The following is an 18,547-nucleotide window of genomic DNA, read 5'->3' as shown; positions in this document are numbered from 1 at the left end:
GTGAACATTTGTTTTTAATCAGCGGGCATTTTTCACACAGGGGATTCTTCCAAAATAGGACCCCTATTTTTCCGTTTGAAGTGGTACATTCCCTCTGTTGTATCTACAAGCACACAGAAAACTCAGACCTTTGTGGGGGAAGAGGCAGGTGGCACTACGTCAGACTTGGTTTCATTGGATTCCAGAGATGTGGAAGGGCGGCCTCAGAAATCAATACTGCAATGCCATTCCCCAAGGCACGCTTCTCACGCTACCGCCTTCTCCCAGAGCAAGGGTGGTCACTTATAAATCATGAAAAAGAGGAAATCCATCACTGGAAAAAGAGGGTTCTGATTTGCATCAAATTTGCATATGCTGATTTATAAGTCTAGCTGCAAGCGTAGAATGCATTTTTATACTTTAAAAAGAAATGTGTCCATCTCACCATGGTGAGGAAGTCTGTGGCCGGGTGACCTTTGTGCCTTGCTCACAGCTGTCCCGATTCTCTTGAAAGACAAATTCAGCCCCCACCTCTTTCTTTTGGTGGTTCTTTATGATCAGGCTGCATGTGGACTGCACAGGCCTTCCAATGGAAGACATTTTGCAAGCAGAGGTCTGGCAAACTTTCAAGCAGAGGATTGTCCTGTATAAAAGAGGGCACATAGTCACCTTAAGGCAAATTTGGGTATTGCAGGGAAGCAACTATCATCCTTAGTCAATATCCCCAGTAAGAAGGCATGATGGGGGTTGCAGTTCAATAACTTCAGGAGGAAATCAGATTGCCCATCCCGGGCCCACAGAAGCCTCCAGATTATTATACTGAAAACAATTCTCAGTTAGATGTTCCAGAAAAAGTCCAGCAAAATATATTTGCAGGCAGGACTGAGAAGCAACTTGGAGACCTCCCGATGCTTTGGTCTACAGCTTCCATAATCTCCATGCTGGTGCCAACCCTTCCCACTGATGTTTGGATGACACCAACTGTACCATGTTTTAGATGTCTTTTTGTGTCTCACCTTCTCACAGAAGCGTCTCTCACCTGATTTTGCTGCCCAGTTAATTGGTTTATTAACTGTTGTGCTTGGCAGCTTTGGCTTTAAATGAATTAAACATTTTAATCATGTTTCTTCATGAAGTTTTTGCATTTAGCATTATGCATTTTGATCTTTGTCTGGAAATGGCATGAAGACATAAATAACTCCTCACTATTGGCTATGCTGGCTCAGACTGATGGAAGTTGTAGGCCAAAGTGTCTGGACAGCCCCAAGTTACCCAGCCCAGTCTTTGTGGTTTGTTAGCATAGCAGCTTTGAAATTCTGATTTTCCCAGTCTCTATTCATTTTTACCATTGAAACAAACGCATGATGAGTTAACAACATTCTCTACCGACAAAATAATTGGTGGGTTTTGTTACAATCTGATGAAATGTTGAGTCTGGTCCCTAAAGGATCTTCTGGCAGATACTGAAAACTGGTCTAGTTAAAATTGTGAGCTTACTTCCAAGTAAAAATAATTGGGATTGCAGCCATGGAATCTTGTACACATTTACTCATAATGGGTTCCATTAGCCAATGGCATAATGGAGCCAAGGCTCAGATGGACACTATCATAAACAGTTTTTGAACAGGAATGCTGACATCTTTGGATGCCACCACTTCTGCCACCCAGCCTCCAATTCTCCCTAAGGTTAGCAGCAGTCCTCTAGTAGCTGGAGAGAAATGAATTTTCTCCACAACAATATACTTTGCCATGTTCTGATGCAAAATAGTTTGGGTTTGCCTGGTCTTGAATGGGCTATGATTTCCAATAATTTTACAAAAGAACTGTTCTTGGTGGAGATGAAAACTACTAGAATGTGTTTGTTGACATAGATCAACACACTAGCCTGGATTTTTGCCTCTCCTTTGCAGCATGACTAAGAGGGACTCTCACAATAAGTGCCTGTACTTCAAAATTTACCACTGCACTACTGTGTCTATTAGGCCCAGCTAAGTGTGCACAAGATTGCCAGCTTAGATTTATTTTGGCTTGGGTGAGCTTTGATCTGCATTGGGTTGTGTCCTCAATCCAACAATCATTGGTTTGCTTGGCTCCCAAAGAATTTGACCATGCATTGATCTTACACTGGGATAAACCACAGCCATGGAAACACCCAGACTGAATGTACTCTTTTGAAGTTTATGTTTATTTTTCTTGCCTCTGGTCTCAGCTGAAGCTCAGTTTGGCAAACATGCACAAGAGCTTTTCTTTTGTTTGCCACGGATTCCCAAATTCCTGGAGACAAGAATTGCCAAATCGCACTTCTAAAAGTCGACCACAAGATGGCACTCATTGGTATCAAATAGTGACCTCCTCTGGTTTTTCCCAGAGGCCCCCAACTGCATTTGATCCTCACCCACAATGCTGTATAGTATGTCATTTTGCAGGCATGTTGCACTGTGCTGCACCCCCACGACCCATGATGGACAGTGTGCAATGCTTTTACATGATCAAAATGCAACCAGGTGGATGCAGTTTAAAGATCACTTAAAACAGAGCAGTAGAGTAGTTTATCGGAAGGGGTTCAAAAGCCTTTATTGCAGATATATTCAACCAGGGGCACGCCAAGGCTTGGACCTACAGCCAAGTTCTGTTTCTCAGAGCTCCGAGTAATCACTGATGCCAACAAAAGAGGTTTTTTTCCTAGCTTAATTGCCATTCAAGGGCTGTTGCAGCGGAATCCTTCCTCATTCCTTTCATTGGGTACCAGTTAAGCTTACCATTGAGGGGGGGAAACGGGAAACTACTGTTTTGGAATGTTTGGGGGCATGAATTCCTTTGAGTACAAATAAGAATTTGAGATCAAGTGAATGAGAAATCAATTGTCCGGCTTTCCCATTTGTGAAATTTAAATTTATCCTAGCACTTATTTCTGAATCTGCATGCATAAAAATAAATCAGCAAGTGCAAAATTTATGCAGATTTGTATTGTACGGTCCTGGGACCTATTTACATGCCCAGGAATACTCTTAAATTTAAGGTCAAATGTGGGTTTTTACTAATATCCTTCAAAAAAAATTTAGCAGTGCTATCAAGACAGAAATACTTTCATTTTCTTTTTAGCAGAAATTCATGACTCTGAGCATACACAAAGGTTAGTATAAATTGGCCCATATAGGGTGCAATGTATATTTGGACAGAAAAATGCAGATCCCTTTTTCTGTCTAAAATTATCATGGTGAATCTGTCCTGGGGCTGGAGAGAAAGGAGCTTTTAAGCCATAGTCAGGGCTGAAGACGTAAGTGGGCACTTGCTGAGGCCAAACTGCAGCAGCCCATGAACAAAACCCCACAGGGGTCCCTTCCCCTGTGCACCACCGGAACTTACCTGTCCATTTGCCTCTTGCACTGGCCTGGAAAGCAGCGATAACGAGGAGATGCCGCCGATGCCGTGCTGCCCACTTATCAAGGATGCAGGTGGTAGCAGTGATGAAGGAGAGGGTGAGGAGCAATAGGAGCTGCCGCAAGTGGTGGTGAGAAGGTAGCAGCCCATGGAGTGCGCCTTGGCTATGGCCACCCAGAATCCGGGAGGTGGCACAGGGAATAGTTGCCTATTTTCTGAAATGCTGGAGGAATGAACAAATGCACCCATTTCCCTTCTTAAATCCCCGGTTCCCCCGGTTAAAAGTACACATTTCCGTCGACTCCTCCTTTGTAATGCATGGGTGAAGTAAGATCTCTAACCAGGATTTGTGATTACCACCAAGTCTCCTCTTGGTTGTCATCCTAAGCTGATTATCCAGTTCACAGGGATGTGCTTAGGGGTAGGCAAGAGAGGATTATCCAAACCCAGTTCCTTCCTCCCAAAGTCCAATCCTGGGCTGCTCCAAATCCCCAGTGACCTTCCCTGTGCCCCGCTTTCCATGGAAATCCCTCTACCCCCTGAAAATGCTGTATAGAAATTTAGGGGACCCTCATGAATGGGGGAAGCTGTGGAGGCTGGCAGTGAAGTGCCCAAACCCTGGGTGAAGGGAACGTTTGTGAGCAGAGGCCTTCCTTTTGCAGAAGGCAAATCCTGGACCTAATCTCTGACCTTAGAAGAGTGTTTGATTTCAGCAGGACTTTGAGAATGAGATCTGAAGTCTTCTTGGATTACATTCCTGTGTCCAGCTGTTCTATGGAGAAGTCTCAGTGCCAGCCCTCTGCTGAAGCAGACTTAAGCCCCACCACAGGCAAAGTGGGAGAGCACAGTGCTCCTCCCTCCACCCCTACCTGGGGGGGGGGGCACAGCTGCTTACCTGCTATGGCATTTGCTACAGCAGAAAAGGTGACCTGGTGGGACTTTCAGGAGCACTGTCCGCCTGCAGCACCAACAGAAGCTCCCCAAAACCAGTGGCCCCATGTACCTGCTGTGGCAAATGCTGCAGCAAGAGCAGCCAGTGGGACTTTCTGGAGCAACTGCCCACACTTGCGTTGTCCTCTGAGGGTGGGCAGGCAGGTGAGGGCCCCCACTGGCTCCCACCACCCTCTGCCCCCCACTGATAATTGCTCAGTTATCAGTGGGGGGCAGGCTCTCTACTCAGAAAGCAGCCAATTCAGTTCTTCAGAGAGGTGGCCATGCCCACATTCCTGGCTCTGGGGAGGTCCTTTTGCAGAGGGGAGAACTGTGTGATGTTTCAGGAGATCGCCTGTGCCACACGTGGGGCTGGAAGATATGACAGCAAGTGGCAAGACACGGCAGAGACAGGGGGTGGGGGAGATGTGCGCTGGCACTGGGAGGTCTGCAGTCCAAATTCCTCAACAGGACCAAGTACTACAGAAACTACCAGTGAGACATTCCACCTGGCCATCATAAAGGTGAGGTGGTCGGCCTTTCCCACGGGCATGTCTTGGGCCATCTGGCATTGGGCTTTTTCACTCCCAGAACTGTTTACTGGCAACCTCACCTGGTCACGGAAAGCAGGAAGCCCACATAAGCTACCTTGCATTTCTTGCAAGAGGTCAAAAGTCCAGATATAAATGTACAATTGAAAAAACAAGTCCTTCTCATTTTTAGTGCCAGGCGCTCTGCAACCTCAGCTTGGATTTGCAATCTACTAGGAGCAAGTGTTGGTTTAGCTGAGAAGATACTCTTTTTGACTGTTGACTCTCAGGCCTGCAGAGGAGAGTGGGAGGGAATGCAAAAGAGTTGGAGCGTAAGCTGAGGGACTCAATTGGTGCCTCCATCCTGGCTGCTTTCTCCACTTGCACAGGTCTGGGGCAGACAGCCGGAGTACCCCAGCCAACATGAGGAAGTGCTGGCTAGGGAGAGGCACAGCTGATGAGGGATGGAGGTTTGCAGGAATGCAGAAGCAGCAGCAACTCCTTTAATTGGAGCACCTCTGCTTATGAAAGTTGGCTAAATAAACTGCTTATCACACGACCAACTTCCTATGCCTTAAAACGGGCACTGTCTTTTTATAGAGTTCCTTTCTTCCTACTCAACTTAAACAGTACCTTCTGCTCCAATATGCTTTTAAAATTGGCATGACTGCACGAGAATATTTTCCTGTGTTACCATTATAAATGCAAATCAGCAGATGAGAGCTGCTTTAAGGAAAAAAGTCCCATATGTCAATATTGCCATTATGAAACATGCCACAGAACAGTAGCATCCTGCAAACATTCAGCGTTTGAACAAGGAGCCCGGCGGGGATGGGCTCACCCTTTATTGGCTAGATGTACAGCCTTCCTCTTAGAATGAAACCAAGTTGCCAGGGGCTTGAATCTTTTTTAAAAGTTAAGAAGCTGCCCAGAATATCCCCCCAAATTCAACAATTTCCCCCAAATCTACTGGGACACTACAACACATACCTGGGGCCTTCTCTGTGGCAGCCCTCTATAGTGGAATGGTCTCCCCACTGAGACTCACCTGATGCCAGCACTGTCATTTTTCAGCGCAGGTTTTGTATCTCTTTTTACAGTTTAATTTTTGGACACGGAAATGTTGTACTGCATTTTATTGCATTGCACTTGTAGTATGTTCTTTTGTGAACTACTGCAAACTCCCCAGAGACCGTCTGCTCTTCACCAGAATACAAATGAAAATAAACCATGGAACAATTAATCAAAACTACCACTGTATTCAGAGCCAGGTACATGCATCATCAGACACGCCGATAGCAATGCAGAACTTGCAGAAAGGGTGCTGGGTGGGGAGGCACCCCATCTTAGTGGCCATGAGGGGCCAGAAGGTAAATCCAGATCAACTAGCAGATCTCTGGATAATTTGGAGTAGATTCAGCAAGGATTTCTGACTCTCAGTTGTTTAATAGTAGCAGGCACAAAGTAACTCTTGTTGCCCAAAATTACACCATTGAAATGAAAAATGTTCAGGGCAGGTGTTGTCAGCCTGATGCTCTCTGGATGTTTGGCCTACAGCGCCTGTGCCCCCTGCATGACAGCCATGCTGGCAGGGCTCATGGGGGTTGAAAACAAAACATCTGGAATATTGCAAGGCATGTTTCCCTGACTTAGTGTAACCAGAAGTGGAACTGCGTGCAGAAGGACTGTGAACTCCATTCAGTTCTGGTATTGAAAACAAACCAATGGACTCCAAATTTTAAATCTGAAGTTGATACCTTTTACAATTCATGGGGTTCTAACAAAAACAAGGTAGACCCCACCTGCTTAAAGTATGCCTACCTCTACTGTAGGAGGTATGCCTTAACCCTGACCACTTCCCCAGTTTGGGCACCAAGTCAGAACAATCCTAGAATACAGACTGCAATGATGCACCTGGAAATTATCTGTATATTTTCCCCATGAGAATCATTAGGGCTTTCCACAGATGACATGGCAATCTTGACACATTGTAGAATTCTGTTACTTAGACTCCCCTGAGCACTTGGCTTCTAATGCAAATGTGCAACCTATGTGGCCAGGAGAAACTATTCTTCACTATTTGTATGTGAATGTCATCACTCAGGCAGTGCATCATGGAGCTGGGAACGGCACGTGTGGGACGCCACGGCAGAGCACATCACTAAGGAAAGAGGAGGAAGGATGAGTTGAAAGGGGGGCAAATCACAACACGTCGCCATCTCAGTTAATAATTTATCATCAAAAGACAAGTTCAGCGGTACAACACCACTAGGAGTAAAAATAAAACATAAAAAGGTCCCAAAGAGCACACACATCTTAAATAGATTTCCTCCGGAGTCGGGCGTGCTCCCGGCAGCTGGGGCTACTGGATGAGAGAGTACTCCGGGGAGAAGACACACCAGTGTGGTCCTTGCCACCCAGAGAGACTTCCATGATTTTATAAGAAATCGAATTATAGTAAACAAGATTTGTGTGGCAGCTGAAGGCTTCTGCGTGAGGAGGATCTGGACTCCTGCTCAGCCGTGGCCTGTAACACAGACAGGTGCAGAAAGAAGGAACTCGCGTGGTGGAACTCAAAGACTTGCCCCGCTGCCTTCCGGCCTCTTCTTGGATCAATGGGATGAGGTTCATTTGGCTGGTTCGGTCCTCTATAGGAAGCAGGTTATCATTCCTGCTCTGATTCTCTTCTCTGGGTTTCAGGTTGATGTAATTCCTGGCTCTCCTCAAAGATGCCCTCTCTTCTTCATCCCGCCTCTCATCTTCTGAGTTCATGATCAAAAACCGAAAGACAACTAAGTTCAGGAAAGCCCCGATCACGGTCAAGCCCACCAGAATGTACATGAAGCTAAATGCAACGTAAGGGGGCTTCTTTTGCAAAGCTTCATGTTTCTGCAAAGCCACAAAGTCTCCAAACCCGATGGTGGTCAATGTGATGAAGCAGTAATAGAAGGCATGGAAGAATGTCCAGCCTTCGAAATAGGAGAAGGCAGCTGCCCCAATGCCCAGTGTCCCCATGCAGGAGAGGAAGCCGACCACCACCATGTTCTTCATGGACACTGTGGTCTGCCTCATGCCCAGGCACTGCTTAATTTTCTTCAGCACCATCCGGACAAGAATATTCATGCGCTCACCAAGACTTTGGAACATGACCAGGGTGAGGGGGATGCCAAGGATTGCATAGAACATGCAGAAAACTTTGCCAGCATCAGTTCCCGGAGCAGCGTGTCCATACCCTACAGGAACAAAAGGTAATACAGAAAGGGGAAAATAAACATTAATAAGAGTAGCTCTTAAAGAGATAACATTTTGTCAAAAACTCACAGGGAAATGCTTATTTCTGGCCATTGAGGGATGCAGGACAAGTGAAGCACAATATAATTGCTGGCCTCAAGGACTGGATGACCCTCTGGGTTGTACGGCCAAATTTTGAACAGGAGAATGTACAATGAAAAGAAGCCATCTCGCCTGCCTTAGAAGACTAGAATTTGGAGAGTAATTACAGAAAAGGAGAGTATTTAGTGCAGTTTTCTTCAACTGTGGATCCCCAGATGGCACTGGACTACAAACCTCATCATTCTCAACCACTTTCTTGGGGATGATGGGGGTTGTAGTCCAACACTGTCTTGATGTCCATAGTTGGGAAAGAGTGGCTTAGGCCTGGATAAATTTGAAAAAAATGAAAGGAGGAAAGAAGAGAGACCACTAATAAAAACATGAGCACAAAGGAGAGTTAGTATGGTGTAGTCGTTAAGAGAGAGGGTTCTAGTCCCTGTTTCAGCCATGGAACCAGCTGGGTAACTTGGATAATTGATAGATAGATAGATAGATAGACAGACAGACAGACAGACAGATTTAGTATATTTTGAAAGCCAGGGGTATGAGTGAAAACCTCTAGCAAGCAAAATTAAAAGCCAACAAGAAAAGTGTTTTATGCTGACTTTAAAAGTGTAAACAGAACTATTATCATTAGGTTAAGTGTTGTTTTGCCAATTTTTATTATGCATAGCCTCAGGAAAGATTAAAACTGAAATTACCTGTACTGGTTGAAACTTGAAATCCATTTTTCTAATTCATATCTTGTGGGGGAACATTTAGCCAAACAAAGGCCTTTTCACATGTAGCACTTGCTTTGCCTCATCCACTTTTGTCTCGGATCAAAAATGAGCCCTTTTGCAGTTACTGCGAGGCCTCATATTGACTCAGGATGAAAAGAGCAACTACTTGCCTGTGTTTGTGTGGTCAAAAGAGGGGTAAATGCTTTTGCTAGTTAATAAATTCTCCGGACTTATTTGCAAAACTGAATTACGAGTGAAATGTTCAATAAGACATGAATTCCCACCACAGAGCTCACAGTAGCCTTATCAAGATAAATGCATTCTTAGTGTCCTTTTGACAGCTTAAAGACTAATATTACAAAACTGGACGGACAAAGAGCTACTTTTGATAACTGAACAAGTTGATTATTTGAGCATGCTTTACATTTTTGAATGCATATATTTAGGTATAATCTATCAAGGGATAAATATATGCCTATCTTGACAGCTTTTGTTGAAATCTTTGTATACCTATGCCCAAGAATAGCTCTACATAAAATGTATAGGGGAATATCAGATACGCATGCTTACTGTATTGCAATACATTCCAATTTCGTGGAAGAAAACTGTAACATTTAATTTCTGCTTGTTTTTGTATTGCTTTTTGAAACTCATAATGAAACATACATGAAAAAAGAAACAAAGGGCAGCCAGCAGCCTGAATCAGGCTGAAAAATTTGCTCCATTGTCTTATTCTAACAAGCCTCATTTGGCTAGATTAGTGTGGTACTGAATTATAAGCAGTGAATGGAGAAATGGGGTCAGAATCAGAAGCAGTAAGCTATCGAGATTGGGACACTGTAAGGAAATGTGATTCCTTTTCTAGGCTGTATGGCTCTAAAGCAGGGATGAGGAACCCCAGGCTCGGGGGCCAAATTTGGCACTTCCAGGGTTCAGGCCAGTCTCCCATGGCCTTTGACAGAAGGCACCCACCAGCACATCACCTAAGGCTGCCCAGTTAAGATCTCTAAAAGTGCACCACTGCACACTTTTGTTAGCCCACTTACAAGCTATATTTAATGCACACATCCAGGGCACAAAACAAAACAAAATCAGCTGACTATCTAGTGGCAGTCCCTCCAATGGGCCAGTTGAGCATTTGAAGGAATGGTTACTGGCTGTCAACATGGAAATTGTGAAAGGGATCCCTGGAAAAAACAGGGGCAAACAGGGGGGAAAGTCTCCATGAGCAAAAAGACCTCTTTATCACAGCAGGAGACACCAAACCAATGGCAGTTGCTCTTCTGTTGCACTTGGACGTGGGTGGGGAGACAGCCAAACAAAAAACTTTACTGACGCTTAATAGCCTTTGCCATGTTACAGGAGTTTTTCTATTGCAGCTGTTAACAAGTTGCATTAATCTTGCTCATCAGTGGGAACAGCTTCTGCCCATGTGAAGGGCTGATTCCAAACTGAAATCCCCCCCCCCCGGGTCTTGAATCCACCCTCAGGGTGGTTCATGCTGCTTGTGGGTTGAACCATAGTAATATCTGACATTACATACCTGGTCCATCTGTTTGGCTTGGTGCCACCTCAGTGTATCTAGGAATTTCTACCTTGTTCTACAGTGTATCCCCCCTGGCCCCCATATCTAAGATAGTTTGGGTTCATAGTTGCTACCTGAGTTATCTTGCTTGTTAAGCTTGACTTTTTGGGGTTACCTGCCAGCTTCTTCTCCCCTAACATTCCAGATGTGAACTGTCTGGCCGGAAATGCTGTATTGTGTGAAAGTTAGACCCCATCTCCACAAACCTATCCTAAAACAAACCATGGTTGACAGGGTAGCTAGGTATCCACAAATAGGCATCTACAGGTGTTATCATGTCATGTGAATTCAGTTGGCGTGATCAGTGCAGCCCACCATGGCCACAACATTTAAGTCACAGTCAGTTCTGACATGTGCTGGAGAATTTTTGAATATTCAAGCTAGAGTACCACCCAAATCTAGGCAGCAGGAGGTGAGCAAAGATAAAAACACCTGCATAACCCTATAACAGACCGTGGGTTGTATAAGGTTTGGGCTATTATGTTGTGCGAACAAAGCCACTGTCTTGCCTAAGCTTACCCAGAAAACTTCATACCGAGTGGGGATTTGAACCCAGGTCTCATAAACCCAAGTCTAACACGATACTCACTATCTTATACTGGTTCTCAGGTAGACTCCAGAATATGCAGTTTTTCATGTGGATAAAACAGCAGAGATTCTACTTTTTACACACATTTTCACAGCATTCTATGGAGTTCCTTCTCATTTGATCTGGTATTAGAATCAGACCTAAAGTACTTTGTCATTTTAATTATTTAGTGTTGGATTTGATACACATGAATATTGATTGAAGCAATGCTTTAGAAAATAAGACAAAATATACAGAAAGGTGAGCGTACAGGGTGCAGGGAGGCAGGATGCTAATGTTGTCCACTATCGATAGCCTTTTTATATTTTATATCTCCTGAGTCATGTTTTCGAGAACCACAGAGGGGACCACACCAAGGTAGTTGCAATTAGCCCAATATATCCTCAACTGCATCCCTCATCGACATACTCTAGCTGTGCAAACATAATTAAATTTGTTGTCCTCTATCATACACAGAGAAATAATTTGATGGAATGGAATTGCACAGCCACTTGCTGAAACAAGGATGGAGAAGATTAATCAAAAGCTACATTCAAGGCAGAGTAAGAAGAGATTCTACTGTTTCAAGACTCCAAACTCTGTGTTTAATTTCCCCTTGTTTCTCATGCGGGAGGGTTCACCAGATTATCACCAGGGTTGCCCACTAGACTGCCTGGCTAAGATTTAGAAAGCTAATCAAAAGCCTAAAACACATTCACTGTTTTGATTTTCTGTCAGGCCTATTTTGCTGACTCACTGAAGTATGGCTTCAGGCCTCTGGTGCTGACTTGTATGGGAACTCAGTTTGTTTTATGGTATGGATTTTAATGCATTTTTATTAAATTTCACATGGGTTGTTATGGATTTCATAGTCTGCTCTGGGCACTCCTCTATAGAAATGTGCATTAGAAGCTAACTAAGTCACTCCCTACTCAACATCTAACCCACTCCTGAAATAACCTTTCTAGCCCTTGTCTTATAAACCTCCATTAGCGTGGGAGGTGTAGAAAGGCACTACACTATTATACAGAGTTTCTATTTGCATGCATTCGCTGCAAAAAACATGACATTCAAAATATTAATCATTAATTCAAAATATTTCTAGGTCACCATTTAGATTTAACAGCTAGTAAGACTTAAACAGCTAGTAAAGTGAATTTTCCCATAGTCCAAAAGCTGGGATAGTCTCTTGAAGCCTTACCAAGGTGTTAAGCTTTCGAGTTTGTTAGGATGAGCACAGAGGGAATCACCTAGAAGCTGCTTTCCCACAACTATTCTGCAGATAAAGGCTGCTTTTGCTGTGAGAAGGAAACTGTTTGCCTTACTGAAGAACCTTCTCCCCCATCTCTCACGAAGCAGGCATGACAGCCTGTGGGGATACTGAGAGACTCTGGGAGAGAGGAACTGAGTAAGATCCATGGCAAGAGGCATTATCTTTGTTCTCAACTTGGAGAGCAGAGTTGACACACTACTTAACCAGGCTACTCGGGAGGCTTCCATAGCCTTCCTAACGCATCCACAGCGCCAACCCATTTGGGACATGTAGGGCCAATGTAGAAAAGCGCTGCTCGCATGTATTTACTCACCTGATTCTCTGATTGTCTCCTGAGGAATCACCTGTGCAACCGCTTTTACCTACTTCGTACCTGTCTCATGTACCCCACTGCCATTCCTCTGGTGATAAGGGAACAAAGAGTTTCTGATGTCAACCTGTATAGGTTTGCATGGAAGGAAGCAGTCCTATCTTCTACATTTATAAAAGAAAAGCCTCCTGTGTAAAGCGGTTGTCAGATTTTGGATCCTACTGGAAGAATGAGACCAAAGAAAAGTGTGTGATGCTCTGGATGGGAAATGAAGTGAAAACCATCCATATAATGCTTTGAGTTTAGAATGAAGTATGTAATAAGTACAATAAAAAAGCACCCTGCACGTGATCGCATGAGCTATTACACGTACCCTGTCTACTGTCACAGTGATCTTATCCCCACATTGGGAAATTCTAATCTATAAAATGCAAGGGTTTTATAAACAAAAAATACCAACTTACGAGACAATGAAACCTTCTTTATTCTAGCCACTGAAGGTTTTGCACTGAAATTACAAGCATGAAATTTAGGGGGAAAGAAATTCCAAATACAGAAGTTATCATGCTAACAGTAGGCAAGGAGAGTGATGGGAAGAGATCGAGTTTTTATGTGTTGAAATAAGTAGTTCTCATAATTCTACCCATCCTAGCACCAGGGTTGGGACAATCCATTTTGGTGCCTGAAGACAACCTAAAATCCAGTCCTGATTAAGATAGGCCACCTACATTTTTCTGTAACTGTACTGCTAAAATAAATGGAAACTTCACAAGAGATGGTGTTTCCATATAGTTCTGTATTCACGACCAGCAGAACTTCTCAGTGGATGATAGCTATCTGTCTGTGAGGCTTCAATGGCACCTAAGATCACCCAACATGGGCAATGATAAGAATGATAAGGGCAGCGGTGCTGGATCAAACCAAAGTCCTATTTAGTCCTGCTTGTCAGTGGACAACCAGATGCCTAATGAGAAGTCCGTAAGAAGGATATGAATGCAATAACACCCACAACCAACAATACAGACACATATTCTCCACTGACTGGTACTGAGAGGGATGCTACCTCTCATGCTTAAGGCAATATATAGCCATCATGACAAGATGTCATGGATAGTCTTATCCATCACGAATTTGTGTAATTCCCTTTCAAAGTCATCCAGGTTGGTACTTGTATCTGAACCACATGGTAGCGAATAGATGGCATGTGAAGAAGCATCTCCTTTTGTATCTCCTGAATTTCTCAGCAGTCAGCATTGGTGGACAACCCCAGGTTCTAGAAGAAAAACTTCTCTCTATCCACTTTTCTGCACCATGTGTCATATTGTAAACCTCAATTTCCCCTTACCCATCTTTTCTTCCTAAACTGAAATGTCCCAAATTTTGTAACATTTTCTTCCCAATGGAGCTGCAGAAGTTTGCTGCCCCGTTTTGTCCCTTTTCCAACTCTACAATATCCCTTTTTGAGATGCAATGAGCAGAACTGTATATAATATTCCAATTATGGTTGCATCATTGAGTTTTATAATGTATTACAGTTTGATTTTTGTTCCCATCTAATGTTCCCTAACAAGAAATCCAAACTATCTGCCATGACATTGTCCTTGTCAGTCACCGCTATGTAGAGGCAGTGATGATTCCACACCCCCGCCCCTTTTACACTTAACACATTTGCCATTGTATGGCCTTATCATTCAGTTTGGAGAGATTCTTAAGGGTTCTCTGCAATACTTTGTTTTTTACCACCCTGAATATTTTGGTGCCATCTGTAAATGTGGTCACTTTGCTACTCACCCTGAATTTCAGATATTTTTGATCAAGTTTAAAAAACAGTGATCGCAAGAAAGCCTTTTGGAGGATTCCTCTGTTTGCATCCCATCATTGAAAGAACTGTCAATTTCTTTCCATTTTCTGCTTTCCTTTCTTTAAGCAGTTACAAATCCAGAAGATAGATTTTCCTCTTATCTCATGATTACTACATTCATCCAGAGCCTCTTCTGGATGCTGGTTTCTTACACTGGAAAGAAAGCCAGTAAGAGGACAAAAGGATGATGCTGATTAAAGCAAGTTGTACAGAGTCTGACACCGTGGGTTGGAGTGACATAATGCGGCATCTCTCTAATGACAGCTTGGCATGCATATTAACTATGCCAAAGCACACAAATTTTGCCAAGTGCAAAGCCAGAATTTGCCCAAACCACTAGGTTTCTGTCCCTCCCTTGTGTAAATGTGCTTCGTTGAAGCCAATTGTTTCTGTACAAACAACAGACAGTTAAAGATACATGACATGTATGCATTACTGTAAATGGACTTTATATTTGCTGGAAATGAAGCAATTACTTTCATAATGGGACAAGATGGGAGATGTTATTGAGTAACTGTTCTTCCTCCTTACTGTAATGTATTTTAAATGCCCTTTTTTCTAGACAGACTTGCAAAATTAATGGGGGCGCAAGGAAGGGAAGTGACCAAACCAAATACCATCTGAATTTTACAGGTGTCTTTAAAATAAAGTACCTCGAGTGTACAGCACACTACTTTTGTGGATATCTGAACATATCATGGCTACCACTTATTGCAAAATCTTAGGGAAGATACTTCGCAGAAAGAAGTGCCTGATGAGACACCTGCCCTGCTGAGTAAGCATACACAGCTATTGTTGACTTTTCAGTTCTTAGTTGTTCATTGTCTTCACATGAATGGAGCAGATCAGGCAGTGAGTGGCAAGGACAGAGGAGAAATGCAAATACATTAGTGACTTATTGCTTACAATCAGGTGCATGGGAGTGCTGGTCAGTCACTTCAAGATGTGTAAGGTTACAAAAGGCCAGAATCCATGTTAGAAGAGCAGACTTAGAGTAACACAGAGGCAACTCATGTGGTATGTCAAGAGGCAAATGAGAGTTTATTTATTATTTATATATCCCACATTTTTCCTGCAAGGAACCCAAGGCAGTTTACAAAATCCTCCACCTCTCCATTTTATCCTCAGTCACAACTCTGCAATACAGAGTAGCCTGAAAGTCTGACCCAAAACCACCCAAAACCTCCCAAGTCCCAGTACAGCACTCTAACCACCATATTACACTGGTTCTCAATTAAGGATAAGAATGCAACCCTACATACCCTATATGAGAGCCAGTGTGGTGCAGTGGTGAAGAGCATGGGACTGGGACTCAGACGACCTGGGTTCGAGTCCCCGCTCAGCCATGGAGCCAACTGGGTGACTTTGGGCCAGTCACAGGCTCTCAGCCCCACCTACCTCACAGGGTTGTTGTTGTGAGGATAAGACGGAGGAGGAGAATGATGTAAGCTGCCTTGAGCCCTTTGAGGAAAAAGGCAGGATATAAATCGATAGATAGATAGATAAACCAACTTTCTCTATCTGGGTCCCATCTTGCCTGACCACTGTCCATGGTGTCCAGGGCCAATGAGAGTTAAAAGTCCAAGCATCTCTTATCATTACATTGCGTTTATATCCTGCAAAGACCTCTTGCAAGGACCAAAGGGCACCACGTTGCGAGCAAGCCCTGTAGCGCTTCGTTCTGATAAACATGCCTAGGCCTGTGCCGAAAGTGTCCTAATTGTGTGCTGATATGGATGCGCTTGAAGGGACTCAGTATCAGATGCTAACATTTGCTTGGGCGTTTTCCTTTGCCAGGGAAACCCAGTGGCCCCTGTTGAAGGTGGGTGCAACCTGATTGCTGTTACGTGGTACTGACGGCACTCAACGCATTCAACATTTTCTTTTCACCACACATTCTAGGACCGAGAAAACAGGCAAGAGGCCAAAGTCCTGCCGGAAATCTGGTCCTGCTGGTAACCAGCCAGAATGAGCTGAATATACCCCATGGTCTGTAATGGGAGGAAGCATCACTCAGTGGCAGAGGACAGCTTTGCGTACGAAAAGTCCCAGGTTCAATTCCAGGTCCATCATGGTCTGCCATGGCCCAAGTCTGCCATGGCCTATGAAGGAAAGGATCAGCACTCAATGGCAGGGCACATGCTTTGCATGCAGAAGGTCCCTGGTCAATTCTGGCATCTCTTAGAAGGGCTAGGAAGGAATCTTGCTTCAATATTGGAAAGCCACTGCCCATCAGTGTTGACAATACTGTGCTAGATGACTGGTATACTGTAAGGCAGTTCTTTATTTATGGGCAGACCCCCAGGCTGGATGTGGGATTTTAGCGAAGAATGCTGGACTACATGGGCCGCAGCTTGAGCAGGCACTTCTTAAACCAGAACAGCCATCTCAGGGAGTCCTTTCTACATGCACAGAAATGGTACATGCTGGATGTATGGAAGTAAAAACTGCACCTGGTGCCAGCACTCCTGATCTCCATGCATTCATGGGTGCACAACCTGTACAGATGTAGGCTTTCTTCAGGTGATCCAGGGTCCCCTTCAAGAAGCAGGCAGGCAACATCTGAAAACTGAGGGTGGCAGCCTTACCATGGAATGCCCTCAACAGAAGGTCTTGCTTGGCACCTATGCTATGGATTTTCTGGCACCAGGTGATGTCCTTGCTCTAAGCATTTTGAAATCTGTTTTTTGTGGTTTTCATACTTTGTTCTGCCGCAGTGGAGTGGTTTTATTCTTTGCTGCTGGATTTATCTGGATTTTATTCCACACTGTATAGATGTGTTTTAACATTTGCATTATGTTTGTGTGCGCATAACACACCTCCCAGAGAACTTCAGTTTCTGAGCAGTTCAAAAGTAGAACAAACAGAATGTAAGCATGGCATCTGCACCTATATAAGTTCTACGTGTATATGGGCTGTACCCACAGAGCCAAGGAATGGAGGAAAGTCAGATGCAGATCTTCTTTCATGCATTCAATCTACATAGTGCAAAAGGGCTAGGTCAGGTGACTTAGGCTGTCTGTCTGAAAGATTAAGGGATGGCCAAGATGCACTCTCGTTTGGTACTTGGACAGGTATGAAAGGGTCGCGAAAATTCAACTGCGGTGGGGAAAGGAATCCAGCCTCCCGATAGAGAATTACAGGGAAGACCCCACTGCGATCCACTGATGGGTGGTTCTAAATGGAGGGGGGCGTCCCGCCGATCCGTGGCCAAAAGTATAAGCAAGACTCACCGATCGTGGTGATGACGGTGATGGCGAAGTAGAAGGAGCCTGCGAACCTCCACTGCTTGCCTGCTCGGTGGGGCTCGGCCCGTAGCACCAGCCGCTCGAACTCCCGGTAGTCTTCGGCCGTGAAGCGGTACTTCCTGCGGAGATCGCTGCGCTTCTGCTCCAGGAGGCGCTTGTGGCCGATCTCGGCCTCGGACTCGAGCGCATCGAAGACGGCGGCGCCCACCAGCAGGTAGGAGAAGACGCAGACAATCAGCGAGACCGTGCGCAAGTTCTGCCGCTTCATGGCGAGCAGGGGGCTGCCCCGGGCGGGGAGCATCAGCCGGGGCCCCGCATGGCCCCGCGCGGGCGTCTGGACCCTCCTAGGCGGCGCAGCCGGCCTCCCCGGGCGCCGCCCGCCCCGCGCACATCGCTCCCCTCCGATCCTCGGGCATGCGCCTGCCCCAAGCGCCAGGAGCGCGCCCTGCGCCGCCACCAGCTCCGGGCTACACCCGGGGCCGGTCGCCTCCCGTCCCGCTCATAGCGAGCGCCGCCGGGAGCTCGGCTCCAGCAGCAGCGCCTGCTGCGCGCGCACAAGCGGCTGAAACCGGCTGGCGGCGGCCCGGCCTTCCTCCTCCTCCTCCTCGCATCTGGCTTCAGGCTCCCACCCGCGGCGACCTCCGGCACTCGACGGACAGGCTTCCTCGGAGGCGAGGCAGCGACCGGCGCCGCGCGACTCGCGTGCTCCCGCCGCAGGGACTCGCTGGCCGGGCCACGCCTCCGCTCTCCAGCGCCGGAGCGAGGACGGGCAACAGGCGGAGCCGGGGGCGATTGCGCCATCTGAAGGCGCGCCTTCGGCGTGCCGA

General features: G+C 45.4%; 1 protein-coding gene across 1 annotated transcript; it reads right to left on the bottom strand.

The window, feature by feature from the left end:
- Nucleotides 1–7,038: 7,038 nt before the first annotated feature.
- KCNK15 (potassium two pore domain channel subfamily K member 15) lies at nucleotides 7,039–17,988 on the bottom strand. Its single transcript, XM_044440404.1, has 2 exons — nucleotides 17,706–17,988; nucleotides 7,039–8,053 (listed from the first exon to the last, which is right to left on the bottom strand). The coding sequence occupies exons 1-2, from the start codon at nucleotides 17,986–17,988 to the stop codon at nucleotides 7,137–7,139; spliced, it is 1,200 nt and encodes a 399-aa protein (XP_044296339.1). The 3' UTR covers nucleotides 7,039–7,136.
- Nucleotides 17,989–18,547: the final 559 nt, after the last annotated feature.

The sequence above is a fragment of the Varanus komodoensis genome, unplaced genomic scaffold, assembly GCF_004798865.1.
Source record: "Varanus komodoensis strain SLA01 unplaced genomic scaffold, ASM479886v1 scaffold37, whole genome shotgun sequence".
Taxonomy (NCBI): domain Eukaryota; kingdom Metazoa; phylum Chordata; class Lepidosauria; order Squamata; family Varanidae; genus Varanus; species Varanus komodoensis.
This window is presented reverse-complemented; position numbering and strand designations above follow the sequence as displayed.